General features: G+C 47.7%; 7 protein-coding genes across 7 annotated transcripts; 4 read left to right on the top strand and 3 right to left on the bottom strand.

Moving 5' to 3' along the window:
• Positions 1-4,741: 4,741 nt before the first annotated feature.
• ASPSYDRAFT_95905 (uncharacterized protein) lies at positions 4,742-6,453 on the top strand (the record flags this gene model as incomplete). Its single annotated transcript, XM_040853188.1, has 3 exons — positions 4,742-5,516; positions 5,580-5,882; positions 5,960-6,453. The coding sequence occupies 3 exons, from the start codon at positions 4,742-4,744 to the stop codon at positions 6,451-6,453; spliced, it is 1,572 nt and encodes a 523-aa protein (XP_040696019.1).
• Positions 6,454-6,885: 432 nt separating this feature from the next.
• On the top strand, positions 6,886-8,725 carry ASPSYDRAFT_1170508 (uncharacterized protein; the record flags this gene model as incomplete). The annotated part of the gene is made up of 6 exons (XM_040840242.1): positions 6,886-7,088; positions 7,138-7,159; positions 7,218-7,291; positions 7,351-7,680; positions 7,729-8,160; positions 8,181-8,725. The coding sequence occupies 6 exons, from the start codon at positions 6,886-6,888 to the stop codon at positions 8,641-8,643; spliced, it is 1,524 nt and encodes a 507-aa protein (XP_040696018.1). The 3' UTR covers positions 8,644-8,725.
• Positions 8,726-8,834: 109 nt separating this feature from the next.
• Positions 8,835-9,342, bottom strand: ASPSYDRAFT_165088 (uncharacterized protein; the record flags this gene model as incomplete). Its single annotated transcript, XM_040843323.1, has 2 exons — positions 8,835-9,190; positions 9,246-9,342. 2 exons carry the CDS (start codon positions 9,340-9,342, stop codon positions 8,835-8,837), a joined length of 453 nt encoding a protein of 150 aa, XP_040696017.1.
• A 712-nt stretch (positions 9,343-10,054) lies between these two features.
• On the top strand, positions 10,055-11,489 carry ASPSYDRAFT_62995 (FAD-binding oxidoreductase; the record flags this gene model as incomplete). Its single annotated transcript, XM_040850201.1, has 4 exons — positions 10,055-10,579; positions 10,611-10,691; positions 10,747-11,331; positions 11,382-11,489. The coding sequence occupies 4 exons, from the start codon at positions 10,055-10,057 to the stop codon at positions 11,487-11,489; spliced, it is 1,299 nt and encodes a 432-aa protein (XP_040696016.1).
• On the bottom strand, positions 11,331-12,110 carry ASPSYDRAFT_52477 (uncharacterized protein). The gene has a single exon (XM_040848494.1). It carries the CDS (start codon positions 12,082-12,084, stop codon positions 11,620-11,622), a length of 465 nt encoding a protein of 154 aa, XP_040696015.1. The 5' UTR covers positions 12,085-12,110; the 3' UTR covers positions 11,331-11,619.
• Positions 12,111-13,685: 1,575 nt separating this feature from the next.
• On the top strand, positions 13,686-15,870 carry ASPSYDRAFT_52476 (uncharacterized protein). Its single transcript, XM_040848493.1, has one exon. The coding sequence runs from the start codon at positions 13,919-13,921 to the stop codon at positions 15,545-15,547; it is 1,629 nt and encodes a 542-aa protein (XP_040696014.1). The 5' UTR covers positions 13,686-13,918; the 3' UTR covers positions 15,548-15,870.
• A 1,064-nt stretch (positions 15,871-16,934) lies between these two features.
• Positions 16,935-17,622, bottom strand: ASPSYDRAFT_62993 (uncharacterized protein; the record flags this gene model as incomplete). The annotated part of the gene is made up of 2 exons (XM_040850200.1): positions 16,935-17,080; positions 17,271-17,622. The coding sequence occupies 2 exons, from the start codon at positions 17,620-17,622 to the stop codon at positions 16,935-16,937; spliced, it is 498 nt and encodes a 165-aa protein (XP_040696013.1).
• Between the last annotated feature and the right edge of the window lie 818 nt (positions 17,623-18,440).

Genomic DNA, 18,440 nt, shown 5'->3' with positions numbered 1-18,440 from the left:
TTTAAAGAATTACGCTTACCGGATAACTGGAGGGTTGAACTCAGCCCAAATAGCTAGACAAGCGATGAAATAGGCCTTCGATGGCTTCAACAATACTTTATTCCAGCTACTACTGGCCGTAAAGTTAGTCAATATCAATTACTTGTTTTAGATGGCCATGGGAGTCATCTTACACCTTAATTTGATAAAGCATGCAATGACAACAATATAATAGCTATATACATGCCACCGCACTCTTCTCACCTCCTTCAACCTCTGGATATTGGTTGCTTTAGGCCGTTGAAGCGCGCGTACAGAACTTTCGTGGATTCAAAGACATGCCTAGGGTTCAATTATATCGACAAGTTTAACTTCTTAGAGGCCTATATAGAAGCTCAGCAGAAGGTCTTTAAACCTCAGAATATTCAAAATAGCTTTGCCGCCGCAGGAATCAGCCCGTTTAACCGAGAAAGAGTATTAAATAAGTTGAATATCTTGCTTGCTACCCCTACACCCCCTTCAAGCCGCGGAGCACCTTCAGGAGCATCTTCAACACTTGCAACACCTCATACAGTTCGTCAACTGCAGCGGCAAGCATCCTTAATAAAAAAGCACCTTAAAATAGGTTCTCAAAGCCCTTCAACACCATCAAAGAAGGCCTTAGAACAAATAATTAAGGGCTGTGAGCTCGCTCTATATAATGCTGCTTAATTAGCGAAGGAAAACCATGAACTCTACTCTACAAATGAAAAAGAGAAGCAGAAAAAGGCTCGATCTAGGTGCCAAATAACCCCTAATAAAGGTCTTTCTATCCAGGAAGGCAGAGACCTTATTAGGCAGCGAAACGAGTGTTCTAATGAAATAGTTGACCCCCTGGCGAGTTCTACATCTTTACCTTCAGCAACACCAAGACGCGCTCCACCAACATGTTCTGAATGTAATATTCAGGGACATACAAGAGTTAGATGTCCTAATCGTCGGAATGTTTAGTTTTTAATAAAATAAGCGTTTTTTGGTTGTTGTCGATAGCTTCAAGTTTTCTAAGCATTGTGGATTTCGGTGAGGTGCGCGGCTCGGGTGGGTGCGCGACTCGGGTGGGATTTACGTTAGTAGATTAGCAGCTTACTAATCGGCCAGGGCAGGTACTAGTAGATAATCTTAGTTATATTACTGATTAAGTACCCCTTATAATAGCTAGTCACCGTGCTTATTAGACTATACTTAATAAAGATATTCCAGTAGCAGCCCTGCAGGGTGTTCTGGTGCTGCAGGCCTAGTAATTCTATAGCGCGCCCTGGTTAGCCCCTGGTAATATAGACCAGCAGGAGTAGCTATTATAGGAAGTAGTCTACCTGGTACAGGTACTGATCTACAGGCCCCTCCTGCTATAGGATCTTATCTATCCCTGCCAGCCCGCCTGGTTAGATCTCCAGGAATTCCTCGCGCAGCCAGGCTAAGCTAAGAACGCGGTCTAGCAGCTAGCAGTCCCCTGGGGTTAGTAGGGCCTTGTAAGTACAGGGATCCCGCAGGAAGTTCTATCCGCGTATATTATTAGTGAGGTTATCCTGGAGCTCATGCAGGGCTAGCTCCGGGATAATCTCCTTACAGACCTCCTCCTTATAAAGTAAGAACAGCCCCTCTAGCTCTGCCTGGGCATGTATAACCTGGCTTGTAATAAATCTATAGAGTTTTTATATACTAAGCTGCAGGTCCTTGTAGCTCAGGGTCTGCTTATTATTACTCTAGTAGATATAGCCCAGGCTGGTAGTACTATTCTGGATCTTCTTACTATAGGTCTGCAGGCAGGTGATCTAGCTGAACAGGGCCTGGACCTTATAGAGCAGGAACCACTTATATATATTATCTAGAGTATCTACTGGGTAGCTAACCTGGCCAGGCTCTACTAGGCAGATTGCGTGCAGGATAACCAGTATCTAGGCTATCTTTACTAGCCTGGATAGGTAGCTTGTATAGCTATATAGATCCTGGAATATCTGCCGCACGGGGTTAATCCTAAGGACTGTAAGGAATCTAACTAGAGGACTCTTAAAGAAGTCACCCTTTAAGCTATAGTCCAGGAGCATGATAGAGAGGTCTAAGCAGGCCTGGTTTAACTATTTATAGAGAGATACTTCCTGGGGGGACTATACCTGCGGGCTATTATATCCAGCTAGCAGGGCTGGTAGTAGCACTAGCAGGGGAGATATATGAACCTCCACCCGGGGTGCCAGGCGGGGGAGGGAGCCGGCTAGTCCAGGGTTCTTCTTCTATGGGATGGTCCGCGGCAGGGCCTTGGGCGGAGGTGGGCAGGATGCAGGTAGGATGGGTGCTGGGGCTGCAGGGGCTGCGGGGGCTGCAGGGGCTGCTGGACCAGGCTTAGAAGTAGTCTTTAGGACTAGTGCCTGCAGCTGAAGGCTGTACTCCTCTATCTGGTCTAGGGCCGCAAGCTGGGTAGTATTTAGCTAGTAGTATAGGTAGATAGCCTGCTCCAGCTATATACTATAATATATAAAGTAGACTAGCTACTGCCAGACCTGGCAGTACTACTAGTAGATTACTAGCTGGAGATAGATCTAGATTAGCTAGTTCTATATACTAGGTTAATAGAAGAAGATATTAATCTAGACCTAGTTAAATTTATTAATCTAGCCCTTGTGGATTGCCTGGTATGCCTGGTTAATTAGTTATTAGATACTAGCAGTGAACTGGGCTAGTAATAGCTTAGTCCAGGGGTTTGGCAGGCAGCCCAGCAGGGCTATAGCTGTCAGGTCCTGCCCCTGCAGGTACTCTAGCTAGTGGGTGAGCTCCAGCCACGGGGAGGCCTTAGTAGGGTAGGTATCCAGGACTAGTACCTAGCTATTAGCTTGCTCTGCAGTGACCTCCCCCTCCTATAGTGCCTGGTTAACGCGGGCGCGGATCAGCTCTACAGGGTCCTGGGAGGTTTACAGGATATTACCCTCCTAGCAGCCCCCTGCAGGTATAGTCTAGGATACCTTAAAGAAATAACTCCCAGCCTGGGTAGTATAGAACTGCTGGCAGGAGACCAGGTAGCCTGCTAGATATATCTTCTTACAGGTCTATTACTTAGTCTAAGAGAGCTGGCCTGGCTGCTAGTTACTATCCTGCTCTCTATACTTCTTCTAGTAATATTTATCCAGCAGGGGAAATAACTAGATAATATAGGGATAGTAGAGGCAGGTATAATCCTGGTAGACAGGCAGGCCTGGGACTGGGGGGTCCCTCTTTACCAGGAACAGGCTAGTCTCCTTTATAGAATTAATCTACAGCTGCTAGAGTATTATTACCAGGGCAGTCTTACAGAGGACTAGAGTAGCTGTAGATAGATAGGAGCCATAACAGGTCTGGAGGTGGGTTAGCAGGACTAACAGGGCCACTGTATACTAGTAATAAGGCATGGTGCAGATCCAGATCTGGTAGATTAGGTTATAGAGAAAGAGATCTATCTAGAAGTAATTATCTTTTTTACTATAAACCTATCAAAGATCCAGGTTAGAACCTCAGCTCGGGATATATTAATAACCTGGGAATATCAGCAGAAACCAGTCCCCTGGCTATAATATATAAATGAAATATATAAGTAATCTAGTCGCGTGCCGCGTGCCCCTGATCAAAAGTACCCCTGAGTGAAAGAGAGAGAGAGAGAGCAATCTAATAGATCTTATTAATCAAGCAAGCTAGTCCTATCAAGGAAGTGGAGCACCCCCCTAAGTCGCGGGCAGCTAGCAGCCAATCCGGGCGCGAAGAACTCCAGTGTACGTGCAACCCACCAAGGCCTAGGGAGTAGACTATAAGTATATAAGATATGCTTATCTTTATAGAGAAGAGGCTACAGGATATATAATAGCTTATAGAGATAGAGGATATTAATAATAGTCTATAGAGAGTTATAAGACTAAATAAGCCTAGTATAAGAATTTATATAGAGATTCTTAGCAGTATAATAATTTATATTAATATATATATTATTATTTATACTGAATTATTATACTATTAAATCTATCTCTCTCTAGCAGCACCACCTGATAGCTGATATATCTCTAACTAGTAGAATTATAATTAGAATCCTCCCTAGATTAAATTATTATTTAATCCAGGTAATTCCTGGATAGTTAATATAAAAATTATTATAGGCCTGAATTATTATACTATTAGGGAGGAATCTTTAAACTATAATAACTTACTAACAAGGGGTCCTAGGAAAGAATAAAGACTATATAGAGATTCAGCATATTAAGGGCTATCTGTACATACTAGAAATATATAGATCTGATCATCTGACTCAGATTAGCGGTGCTCCATCACCATGAATCAGCCCATTAGCGCTGCTTTCTAGCAACAGTATTATAAAACCTCATGATGTAATTTAATTGATTAAGGCCAGGAANGAGAAAGATGCTGCAGCAGAGGAAAGGAAGCTGGTAAAGTAATTTAAAAAGGTTTATAGATATAAGCCTATAAAGCGCCCGGAGGCTTAAATTCAGTAGGTAATTGAGAACCAGATACATGCCTGCAAAGCAGGAGAAGACTTTTTTTGTAGATAATTAGTTACTTTAATCTCTGAATAGCTTCAAAATTTAAAAATAATAAAAAAATGTGTGGCGATGAAAAATGCGTGGCGCACCCACAAGACGAAAGGCGGTGGGTGGGCAGGAAGGCACGGATACCTAGTAACTAGATTAAATTAACTAACTACGGCGGTCAAGCACAGCTACCCCTCATCCTCATCTTTCCCACGGACACGATGGGTCACGATCTTCCCTTCGAGCTCGTCGCTCAAATCGCTCACCACCGTCGGGATGATTCTCAGCGCTTTCTCACTCAATATGCGTTAGTAGGCCGCACCTGGCAGGCGGTCTTTGAGCCCCTTATCTATGACCGAGTCTGCATCCACAGCGAACTCTTCGAGGCAGAAAAAGGTGCAACCTCAATTGAAGCTCTACGCTCGAGGGCTCCCCACGTTCTTGCTCGACACAAGATGATCAGAGAGATACTTTACTGCATAATTCTACCTTGGGACCTGCCAGACTACGAAAGACTTATAGTCCGGACACCAGCACAGACTTACTCGCCGCACAGCCTCATACGACGAGCAAACAATGAAGTCTTTGAAGCCGCAATTGTCAAGCTTTTTGGTTTACTGACCTGCATAGATGCGGAACAACGCGTGACGATTAGAATCGAAACTATAGGTCGCGCAAAAGGCCATGAGCCTGGCACACTGTCCTGGCATAGATCTGGCGCAGCGAGAGGCAAACGGGCAGTCCGACCATACAGAGCGGGCTTCAGCAACAGGAGTGTCCCTTTACGTCGTGCGCCATGTGTGGATCGCATCATTGCCGATGGCGAGTGGCTCTACCCTGGCAAAGGTCCGAGCGAGAAGCCTTATAGCAAGCGCATCCGGCCCGAGGCAGCCTGCTGGATCGCCCAGGCATGTCCCACTCTATCTGCCTTTGAATGGGAGATCGACGATATTGCTCTTCCAGAGCATCTAGAGTACGCACAAGACCAGCGGAAATGTACGAGAGAACCTTGCTCTTATTGCGTGTTATTGCGTGTAAGACACTAATCTATTCACACAGACTTTGCACAAGCTCTTCCCCATCTCCCTGCCACGCTTCAAACATTTAAGCTACAGTCTCTCACGATCGAATTACTGCACGAGAGCCTACCGGCACCTGTTCTGTGCTCTAAGGAGCATGATCTTCTGTCCACCAATCTCCATCACCTTAGCGTCCAGCTTCGGGAACTGCACCTTGAAGACGTTCCTCTCGCAAATGATTTCTTGTGTCCTCTTGACGGTCAAGGCACACCGCGCGGAGAGTCTCTTCACTGGCCCAACCTGGAGAATATCCAGATCAGCCGTCTCGACTTTCTCCCGTCTGGTAAGTCTGTCGCATGTGACCCATCAAAATCTATCCTACTTCGGAGCGCCGTACTAATAACGGCTGGGAAAATGAAGGCGAGTGGCTCAAAGACCCGGGCCCCATAGTAGACCAGGACCTGGTTATCGGCGACATTGACGACCCAGACTTTGACTACGCAGAGGCAGTCGAGCGACTCAATGGACCACATCCCAGCCATACTGGTCAAATATTCTGGGACCGCGATTTTGTAAATCGCGAACTATACCTCCTGAGTTGCATCTCCCTTGGGTATGCGGCGCGGGGTATGCCGCGTCTGCACCATATGTTGGTCGAATACACCGAGGCGCTGGCGGTTGGAACCGATATGTCGTTCTATAGGGAGAAAGGGGAGGTGGAGGCTACGCTGACTTGGGATGGGAATGCAATCAATAGGCATGAGCCTGACGAGCGCGTGGCGCATGCCTGGAGGTTCGCACTGAGCGGACTTGTAAAGACCGAGTCGGCTCTGGCGAATGAGCCTATGTATGACTTTGTTCGCTACAAGGCGCAAGTCCCATGGAATGATCCTGAAGCTACTCGTGCCAGGTAGCGGGGGTCTTGAACTACCATTCTTACGAGGTACTAGCGGTCCGACTCTTGATGAATGCAACGCCATAAGTATCAGCGATCAATGATGACACTCCATATACAAACAGGTCTGGGCTGTCAATCAGGCCAATTATGACGGGAATGCGGGCATGGAGCTCCACTCACCGGGCCCACCGTTCTGTTGATCAGATCTCGATACATAGCCGCTGTTGTGTCCCAAGGTTGATGCCCTCTGCCATGTTGGAATGTCTGGCTACATACAGATATCACGAAGAGCCCCACAAGATAGTTCCGGAACAGCTAGCATATATGATGAGATGGTTACCACCGCCTACTTCGAAGGTATTCCTTAATCCCAAGAACTCATCTCTGACCCAGGATCTCAACCATTCTCTGCGAGTTCCATCCTGGTCTTATCAATTCATTGTGAACTATGAGTCTATCGCAGACAGCTAGCTCCCCATCCGTAAATCGAGATGACAAACTCCAAGTCGCTCTGAACGAACATGGGCTAGAACTGACGCCTGACGGGAATTACGGTCGTCGGGCTACTTCGAATAAGGACCATCCTCGCAACTGGCCTGGTCGTCGAAAGGTATACGACATTGGCCTCGTTATCTTTCTTGACTTGTTTACGTGCGTCATTCCACTTCACGTCGGCACAGCTCCACCGACTCGGCTACAGCACATCGATCAGTACTGCAGGTGTAAGAAGACCAGCTACGGGTCTTGATTGCTATCGTGAAACTCATTTGGTTCTTACAGAGCTCTGCCGTCGAACATGCACACGAGGAATTTGGCATCAATCGGGTGCTGGGGATTTTTATATTCGTCTCTTTGTACGCTTCTAGTTGACATTGAACATCCGTATGTATACTGACCCGCGATTATCCTATAGATATCTTCTTGGACAGGGTATTGGGGGCGTTCTGTTTCCAGCCACATCCGAAGCATTTGGTCGGAAACGGCTTTATATTATTAGCACTGCTCTTTACAGCGTCTTCTGTGTCCTTGTCGGCGTTGTTCCGTCTCTTGCAGGGGTGGTAGTGGGTCGGTTCCTCTCTGGTTTCCTGTCAGCGATGCCTACAATTGTTGTGGCAGGCAGTATCGAGGATATGTTCAACTCAAAGAGCCGCGTGTGGCTCATCTTTCTCTGGGCCTTTGTTGCAAATACTGGTCTCGTTATCGGCCCCATTATGAGCATTTACATAACATCCAGTTTGGGTTCGTGCGTGGGAATTATTCCTGCCATGTTCGTCTGCTAGCATCGCTGTAGGAGATGGGTCTTTTATATCGCGGCCATCGTCACCGCAATGACGACGCTTCGTCTGTTCTTCATTCGTGAATCTCGCCCACCCATCCTCCTCACCCAGCAAGTCGACAATCTCCAAAAGACCGGGCCACCTACTCTGCGCAATCATCGCTTAGAGGTCCTCAATCCAGACCACACGCCCGGCTTCCGTACCTTTGCCCGTATCACTCTCTTCCGGCCCCTACATCTCTTCTTCACTGAGCCGATTGTTTTCCTCGTGTCTACTATGAGTGCGATAGCTTTCGCCCTGGTCTATCTCTTCACCGAAGCGTTACCCCCAGTCTATCAATCAATGGGCTTCTCTGAGGAATCTTCCAGCCTCCCCTTCTTGGCTATTGCCGTCGGTCTTCTGTTCGGCCTCTTCACACGCCTCGCCGACCACCGTACCCTCCTCAAGTATCAAAAAGCCGAAAAAGCCCACAGCCCGAGCATAAACTACTCGGCTTTTCCATCGGCGCACCTGTACTAGCAGTCGGACTGTGGTGGTTTGCATGGACTATTCCACCACGGGTGGAGAATGTCCACTGGACCGTATCCTGCATCGCCCTCGCGCTAATCGGGTACGCGCTCAACAAGTTCGACGCCGTTCTCGCGGGCTACCTCGCAGATAGCTATCTCACCTACGCAGCAAGTTGGTTTGCAGCATTGGCGTTTCTACGCGCTATACTGTCTGCGGTCTTCCCGCTCTTTCCGACGCAGATGTTCGATGGGTTGGGTGCTAATGTTTCTGCTTCGGTTCTGGCACCTGTTGCGACTGTGTTTTGCCTTCTTCCGCCGCTGTTTGTGCGCTACGGGGCACGGATTAGGGCGAGCAGTGCGTTTGCGAGACATAGTTTGGCGGTTTATTTGCATAATGCGGTGGATGAGGAGGGATTTTAGATCATGTGGTCATATATAAGCAGCTAGAGACTAGACAAGGATGGACATAGAGTGTGTTCAGTTTCTACTCGTATGGCGCAGAGTGATGCTGGACTGGATCGTAGGCCGGTTGAGTCGCCAGCACTGCGAATGTAGAGTGAGACTTTCGCACCCACACAACCAGCGCCAACGCGTACCATGTAACATGCCATTCAATAAAAGATTATCCCACTCTGCTGGGTACCGCCTTGCCTCCAGTTTCCAAGCACCTCCTTCATCTCCCTTGCTGTTTTCTCCGCAAATCCAGGACCAGGCGGCCCTGCCATTACAACGGCTGGATCGCCCATGAGCCAAGCAACAGGATGGTCTGCCGTCACCTGCTCAACAGCAGCCTGAATCTCTTCAATCTGAGCCAGCTGAAGACCGCGCCCGAAAAGAACCGCTTGAGCAGGTCGCCGGTAGTTGTGTGTGCCAACCTCGTTAGGTACCGGAGATTGAGGGTCTTTGCCCGTGAGAAGGGCAGGTAGATCAGAGGCGGCAGCTTCAAGGGATAGCATAAAATGTGTCACTTTTGAACGACTATTAGTCTATGAGTCTTGTAGATCGAGTATTGTCTTGCCTACCTTCGTATTCTGGGAGAAGAAGCTCCGCCACGGCTTTTCCCACATCGACACTCCGGCCAATCATGACCACAGGGGTGGAGGTTGTTCCTGAAGACATGTTTCTTAACTTAGATATGCGTTTAGAGGAAATTGAGAAAGATGTCCTTAATAGGATGTGGCTTTGTGACGGGACTGGACCGGGTTTATATGCCTGGGGAGTCTGACACCATGGCTTCTGTGAGCGTCATAATCCACTGCATTCCTCCATGTGGTACAGAGAGGGCGGTGCTGGTACGTCGGACAATTTGCATAGTCTGCGCGCGGTTTTAGTTGTGATAGTGTACGGCTTCGTGATATAAATGGACCTGCTAAGCCGCGTCAAGGACATACAGCCCAGGGTGCACTTTGTGGTCTTTCCTTGGCGCAGCTGAATACGAGATTCCGGACAACACGTTGAAACGATTGGACGACAGGCCTCCCAGCTAGGCAGTTCATTGTTGTGTAGGGGATTAGCTGTTCGCTTTCCTCACCAGCTCAGCTTATGGTTAGGCTCACTTTCAGATCCCTTAGCACACCGACCAGAGGTTTAAGCGACAGTTGACTAACACTCTCGCCATCTCCTATAAGATCGACATACAAAGTCCCGGTCGGGGTATATACTGCGCTGCTACGTGCAGATGGATGGCCGTAGTCTATTGGCTTGCTCCTTGGGGCGGGGGCTGGCTATGACGTGCGGCATTCAGGACAAGAGCTGAGAAGAAAAGGAATGACTTTCCCCTCCAGATTTACTTTTGTTGAAAGCTTAAGTTCCTAAGGACAAAACCCACAACATGGCTGACATCGAGTCAATCCTCTCTATGCTTCACGCCTTCAAACTTGATCACCTTGATATCCCATGCCTTACTCAATCCGCCGCCGATTTCGATGAAATTAGATCCATATACGCGCATCCGGAGATAGTCCCTCTCGCTATCATCCGTCCAGCAACGCTTGAAGATGTACAAAGCGTCGTCCGCTTTTTATCGAGTAATGGAATAGAATTTACTATCCGTGCTGGCGGCCATGATATGCACGGCCGCTCCATGAAGCAGGATGCGATTGTTCTTGATATGCGGCTCATCAAGAATGTCACTATTAACCCCCCTCCTGATCAAGATGTTGCAACCGCAACGGTTGGGGGTGGGATTTTGATCGGCAATCTTATCTCTCGTTTGCAGTCCCACGGCTACGTAACGCCTGTCGCGTCTGTTCCAAGCGTAGGATACGTGGGATGGGCTATGTATGGTGGGTATGGTGGATACAGCGCGCACTTCGGACTTGGTGTTGACCAATTTGTTGGGGCTAGGATTGTGAATGTGCACGGCGAGCTGATTGAAGCGGATACAGCTTCTAAAGGGCATCTGCGGCGCAGGGGGTGCGTTTGGGGTTATTGTTGAGATGACAGTCAGGATATATAAGGTCCATCGCGTATGTGCGCCAAATATTCCATCACCGCGCGGCTTCCAACTAGCACAATGGCTAGATCCTTGCTGGTATGATTATGTATCAATCGGATGATTTAGCCACGGTCATCCCCGAGTACAATAATGCCTACCAGAGTCTGGCGGCTGGAGGCCTTCCTCCAGCACTTAGCGTGCAGCAAGGCGTCCTCAACGCGCCGACTCCAACATTCACCGTCTTGTTCTTCTGGTCTTCCAGAGACCTCGATAAGGGCTACGCGTGGCTCGAAAGGATCAAGGGCCTTGGTCCATGCGTGGCAAGTACCGTACACGAAACCACACCACAGGACAGTCTTGACGAAGTGGATCAGCATTTTGCAAGGACTACAAAGGGCCGCATGTGGACAATCAGTATGAGGAAGATTACGCCTGAGGTTGCGGGAGTTATTGCGCAGTATACGAGTAAGATGCCGGACGACCCTCACATTCTGTTCGACATGCATGAACTCCGCGCGTCGTCACCCTCGGCGCGAGCAAATGACGACTCGGTGTTCTCGGCTAGGGAGCCTTACTTCGCATTTGAGATTAATACTATTGTGAACGATGAAGCCAAATTGGAAACGACATTGGCCTGGGGGGAGCATTCCGAGAAGCGCTGCATAGAACCGGTGCTGGGAATATCATGCCAGTGGGATACCTGTCCTTCATGCGCGAAGAGGAGATTAACCATTCGGCTGTCTTAGGGAAGAACTTGTCTTTTCTCAAACATCTGAAGCAGAAACACGATCCCAATCATGTGTTTAAAGCTGCGGTTTCCTATTTGTGATCAGGAACTACCTGCCCTCATCGGATTTGTTTTAGTTGTGCCTTGCTTTAGGATGATAAGGACAGATTGGCATGTGTAGGATAGTAATAGTGATTGACAATTTCCGACCATGAAACTTTTCAATCTTTCATCATCGCAGACTCCGCTCAATCTCCCCAGCAACCTCCTTTCCCACAGCCTCCCCCAAGCTCCACATGTACCTCACAGATTTACTCTCCTGTATTTTAGACTCATCGGCTTCAGCAAACCATTCTTTAGCTGCCGACAGCTTGTCCTTTGGAACATCGGCGGCCCAGCTAACAATCAGCCAAGCAACATGCCACTTTGACAACCGTTGTGTAGGCGCTGAGTCGGGGTGAATATAAACCGGCCATCGCGACTCTCCGATATCGCGGATGGGGCCTTTAGCGGTGAGCTTCATTGTCAGGTTGTTGCTGGCTGAGAGCTCTATCTCGCATGCGGCTGGGTTGGTGAGGTCTGGATGTGGTTGTTCGCACGGAAGTCCGATGCAGGCTTCGAACTGGAACATCTGCGGACCAATACTGCCTAGGCGTACTGGTACTTTGGAGGCCGACCCTATCGACGAGGAGCTCATGACTCTGACCTGGGCAATTACTTTGTCCGTTTGGAGCACGCGTTGGATGTTCTCAATACATTGAGCGTAGCCCTGGGGTGGTGATGGAGGATTGTGTGGTGAACAAATCATGATGTCTGGCTGAACGAGCTCTAAATTGTGCATTGATAGGCATGCGCACTTTTCAGAAGGCGAAGATGTCGGTGTATCGCAGTGCTGCCAGCCGGTTTATGCAAGGACTTCAAGCGAGAGACCAAAGGATCCTATAAAGAACTCAACTGCGTCCGCCATGTCTTGTGTGTCGCAGGGTGATACATCAAGTATGGAGAGCGCGGTTGATATGGTTGGATAAATGGTTTGGTCTAGACTGCTGCCATGGCCTATCGCGCTGGCACGCGCAGGGTGATGGTGATGAAGTTTCTGCAGGGTTCCGGTCGCCCGCTGACCTGCAAGTTGATGAAGAGCCTTCGAAGCATGGGGCCCAGCCGCCTTTATTAGGGCAAGAACAAAGGCCGCTGTGCATGGAAGAGCTTTCGGGTTGGCTGCTTCACTGCCGACAGTGAGGTCGTTTCCTTCCTCATCGCGTACCGTGTACAACGGAATATCAGAGCGACTCCGGGTCTCAAATACCAGATCATAAAGCCTTTCATCATCCGCTTTCGTTGCAAGTTGCATCAGCTCACTTAGCGGGATTGTCTGAAGGGTATGCGCTGCCCATGCTGGGATTTCTCGCACCGCATCTGGAGCAGAAACGAATTCGATAACAGATGGCCCGCGGTTGTCGATTCCACGGTAGATCGGATGCGTCGCCGTAAACCGAATTCCTGGCCTTTCACGGAGTGCATATAAGAGGGAAGAGTATTAAAATCAGCTTACTAGGAGAAAATAGTAAGGCTGTAGAGGGCTAGGAGATTAGAGAGTTACTTAAAACTAACTATTATAAATAATGCCTATAGGAGAGAATAGCTATGTATAGGAAGGAAGTCATGATCTTAAATAATACTAGATTTTAATACTAGCCTAAGCAAGGCTAGGATTAAGTAAGTTATAGAAGGTATAGATAAAGGGAGCTGTATTATATATAGTAAATATAGGCTAGGACCTAAATCCCGCATGTATTACTTCCTCCAAGCATGATATTACTGAAACAGGAAGGAGGGGAGGTATTATTATAGGAACTCCACTAGAGTCCTACTATCAACTCTGCCCTAGGCATTATTTCTAAGATATTAGCCTTAGGTATTAAAAATCATGTATTCATCCCTATTAGCCATGTCAGAACTCCAATAGCCCCTGCATCCTGGTTCTTCAGCTATCCCATCGTGTATCTAGTACGCAACTAGCTCGCTTCGGGCCTTGCCCACAACAATTAGCCTAGATAGAATAAGACTTTGACTCTTCAATAAATAATTATTTAAAGGTATTTATATATTATAAATAGCTTTATATTCATGTCCAGAATAGATAATCAATATTTGTGGCAATAAAGAGGTCAATAAATAGGAGGTAGGAATCAATATAGTGGTCTATCAGCAAGGTGGTGGATATTGCATATTAAGCGGTGAGGCGTTTCCGACCTCCTCCGGTCAACAAAATTTCTCTCTCTTTATCACAGCCCACCAATTCTTCTCTTCATTCGAAGCTTCCTCATACGTCCTCCATCAGATTTTCGTCGTCTTCCTGTCAACTTCATAATACCTGGTAGAGGATGAGTCATGCTATTTGAGAGTCAGGCATAATAAACTCAATTAAATGCTAGCGCCAAATCCAACGTGGGGCATTCTACAAGACTACTTAAGATGTCTCATCTCCCAGTTCTGACCTGGCGCTAACAAATTAATCCATCTCTCGAGTCATGGGCAAAAAATTGTGCAACTTCTTCCGCAGCGGCAGCTCGAGCAGCTCGGACTCGAGTGCTGATCGTTCCAGCATCCACACGGAAGACTTGTCATTCACACCAGTCTTCAGCCGTCGTCAGTGCCTTGACGCCATCCGAGGACTCTCCATCCCAGAGAGCCTCGACTCCATTACCGCGCGCTGCGCCGTGATCCGCGGAATTCGCACTAACTATGATTTCGCAACCAGCGATGCCGTGATTGAGATCTCATCCTGCTACTCAGAAATCACCCGAGCGCGTCTTGCTCGGATGATTATGAGTAACCAGGTTCCTGACCAGATTAATTCCGATGACCATGTACCTTACTGCATCTGGTATCCAGATATAGCAACTGAAGAGACATACCGTGAGGTAGCGCGAAAGTTTCCCGCAATGCGGTATATTGTTGGTCGGGCTTGCGCTGCGGCGGGATATGTTAATTTATATCGCGAGCTGGGTCTTCGTCCAGATGTAGCCATAGCAGAGGAAGCGAGGGAGAGCGGCACAGAAGGAGGAGCAGAGATTTATCGCATGATTATGGCCCCGCCTGTGAAATTCCAGATTATGGATGATATCCATTGCACGATTGATCCCGAGACTCAGATTCCGGCATTCTTAAATGGTGATACGCTTGTGCGCTGGATGCTGGATGAGAGATATTCTCTTCCCCATTTCGTTAGAGAGGAGGTTATATCCACATGCCCGGATATCGAGGAGGATCGCCGTCTTGCGGAGGAAGACGTTAGCCTACCGGACTGGCGATCGGAATCTCCCCACGACGAAGCGATGTTACTATGCACGCCGCTTCCACGGGATCTTCCGACGATGAAGAAAGATCTGTTGATTCAGATGGCTGCGTACGAGGGGAACATTGATCGATACGCTCGGTTAATGCGACCAGGTTATATGACTGAGATAGAACTGTTCTGCGCCGTGCGAGGTATCTTTCATCATACTATGTTTGCTCGTTGGTGGGCGGACCAATTAACCTGCAATCCGGGGCGGATTGAAACTCGCGACAGCCACAACGCGAGAGGCCATATTAATGAGGCAATTAACGCACGTAGGATTATGATTAATGATATATCGGGCTTCACCGATGAGACTGAAGATCTTCCGTATATGATCTGGTGGCCTCTAAGGCCAACTCGGGAGGCGCTACGGATCCTAGCGGAGCGGTGCCCTAAAATGAAGCATCAAATTGCGATCACCTGTGTCCTTTGTGATTATGAACACCTATATCGTGAGTTATGCGTGGAGCCACATCACCATATCTGGCTAGCTGCGACGCGGAGTCCGAATACATTCTACATGGAGGATCTAGAGGCTCGTGCGAAGGAACTTGGCTTCGATGTTACAGAGACAAAGTCGTATGATCGCTGGGTTAGCGCTTCGGATGCTTGGCTGAGGGAGGATATGGAGCCGACGACTGAGTTTATCTATACTCCTCTGTGTCCGGGGCTGATGGGCGACCACGCCGAGTACGAGGACTTGTGGTTTGGGTATCAGCTCACACCTACGGTCATTGAGCGTTATGTATGGCAGAAGCCGGAGCTTCTCAAGGAATTGGAGGAAAACGGTCGGGTCATTCAGGGATGGCTGGAGTGATCTCATAAGCAGGATATGTACTCCATGCCTCTTATATCTACACCATGAATAGCAAGATATGGCAAACAAACTTACTCAGCATTGTTTTTGACTTACACGGAGTAGCAAAAGGTCCAGAATCTCCAGGCATCCATATAGGTCCCCAACAGACTTCTCTATATTTGCGAGATATTACCTTCCTAGTTCCTTCAAGAATGGGATACGCGGGGTAAATTAATTATTGACTTGATAAGTCAGAAGAAACAATCACTAACTTCAAACTATATAGCATTAGGATATATATTTAGTAGTCAATAAATGCTAAGAGCCCCGGCCGGATTATGTACCATTTCAGTTTTCATGGTCCATCCCACTACAACCGGAGATATATATTCCGTGGTTGGGTTTTATACTGCAGCTTTTATACAATACTTGACTTAGGCTGATAATAGGCCTACAACTCATCATTCTTGGAGTTAGCCAAACTGTTGATCTGTACAGAGCGGACCGTTCTACTTTGATCGAAACATTCTGACGCCAATCCTTAGATTTACTCAAAGGGAGCCTGGTATCGAGCCTTGTGCCTAACAATATAGTTTATCTGATATTAGTGCGGCAGAAAATGCATACCTGATGCAGAGATGCTTTAGAACAAAGAATCCGCCTGCAGCAAAATGTGGTTATTACCTGTCTCTCTTGCACTTTCTAATCGCAGCATCCCATTTAGAATTTACTTCCTGACAAATGGAGACTAAGGAGACTCGCCCAGGCCTGGCTGGCCAGTGTCCCTTCTGTTGTGTATTGGAGAAAGGCCCGCATGATGCCAACATTAAAATCCCGTGGTAAGAGCTAAAACTGATATAAGTCTGTAGATGGTAGAAATCACAAGGAGACATGAACACGTCCGCCCCGGTTTTTACACACGACAGATAGTACAGTATGATACAGCGAATATAGGCCTTCTTATTCAGGTAAGGCTCGGAGCTGAGGAATGAAGCAAACCTTGAAAGATGAATTGTGACCCAAGAGAAGGACTAGACCGTGTATCATTGTTAAAGATAAATTCAAAGCTAGCACTGCCCTAATGATATTAGTATCAGCTGGAGTGGCACCTATTCCATGCTTTTCATCCGTGTGCCCTATAGAAACAGGCTCCGGCCGGTCTAGTAGACCCGTCCCACTATTCTACTAATTATACCGTAGTTTACTCTAGTAGGTATAAGAGACTAGACCTTATTAACTAGTACTCACTTCCACCTGTGCTATACCATTGGGGTACTGGACAGCCTATATGGTTCAGAGGCCACGGCTTCTGTTATTCTTAAATAATAGCGAAAGTTAGGAGGACCTGTGAGTCTGCGCTAGCAACCTCTTCCCAACCTGCTTCCTCAGCTTTCCCTTCAGTGAATCAGCTGGCCTTGGAGTTATCCTTCTTTAAAGCCCACGAGAGCCAGTTCACAGCAGAAACTCCAAAGGCTCCGCCGTTGTGTTCTGAATATGTTCCCCCATGACCAACAGGGTAATTGCCCACCCATTTTGGAACACCATTCAGTGCTTCAAAGTCCGGCATCCCTTGTTTCATATTGAGGTTTAGTCACCTTTCAACGCTCGAATTAAGGTGGGAAAGACAGGGTCCTTACATTTTCATAGGCAATATCCGTAGTCCCACCTAAGAAGTAAAAAACAGGCCTAACAACCTACTGGATAGTTTCCGGCCCCTCATCTGGCATCCCATCGATGCCACCTGAATCCAAGAACCCAGAGTTGAAGATACCCAGGTAACCCACACGCGGATCATCCCGCATTTGATAAGTTTCCAACCTACCACAGCTCTGTCCTGCAACTGCCACTCTAGTAGTATCCACTGTAGAGTATTTCCCATACCCAGCATTCCCCGTAATCCAGTCCAATGCATCTATCATTAGTTGAACCGTCGTGCTTCCGGACCCCTGTGGAGCGCCGGAAGCGATGGCAATGAAGCCATATGAGGCGATATTGGTAAGGAACCTCTCAAATGCAGTATCATCAGCCGAACATGCTCCATTACCCCAGATAAGAATTGGCAGTGACAAGTTTGCAGGAGGAGAATTGGGCATGTAAATTGTATGATCAGGTAGGAGCGTATCTGTTGAATACGACTAGAAAATGGATTGGGTGTCTGTTATACGATTACGGGGTTACGTGAGACGAACCGCGTCATAGGGGCCATTTCCTGCCCCAGAAGCAACAGCCGCGGTATACGTCAACGCTATAATTGAAACCACTAAACAACGCCTCGTAATTCTTGGATACGAGTATAGGGACCGTCAAATTGTTATGTTGGTAAGAGGGTGGACTGACGGGGAAAGGACATCATGGTCATTTATATCCTCACATAGACCCCCGAGTCAACTTACCCGGGCTCTGACGCAAGGTCCTTCATCTCCTCAAGTCTCCGTTTTCTTCGGTTAAATTCGTAATCTTTGTCAAGTACTCGGGGTTGCATTTGAGTAGGAAATGTGGCAGCAGATCACTTGATGCCCGCATTAAATCCAAATCCCTGTGGGGATAGGTTATACTCATGCTTTGCGTTAAAGCAGTCAAGACATTTAGCCCTGATCCATGCATTCTGACTCAACGGCGCGCAGATCGTCGGCGAACTAAGAAAATAGGTCACCGCCAAGGCGGCCATTCCCAGGTTTGGACGACCGAAGGCATACTTTAAAAGGTAAAAATCATCATGCTCGAAAGTGCCGACCTCGGCATCTTTGAGATTTCTTGTTTCTCAAGAACATGCATACCGTCCTTGCTGGTGTTCATGCCTGTCAAAGAGTCCCGCGTTTGTGCAGTTCCTTTGATTAAAAATCAGGGTCAATGCGCGGTTAAAGGCGATTATAGAACCGTTATATATCTCTTCTCGCCGCGTTGACTTGGA

This window comes from Aspergillus sydowii (assembly GCF_001890705.1).
Source record: "Aspergillus sydowii CBS 593.65 unplaced genomic scaffold ASPSYscaffold_23, whole genome shotgun sequence".
Taxonomy (NCBI): Eukaryota; Fungi; Ascomycota; class Eurotiomycetes; order Eurotiales; family Aspergillaceae; genus Aspergillus; species Aspergillus sydowii.
The sequence above is the reverse complement of the archived record's forward strand: the minus strand, read 5'-3'. Positions and strand labels throughout refer to the sequence as shown.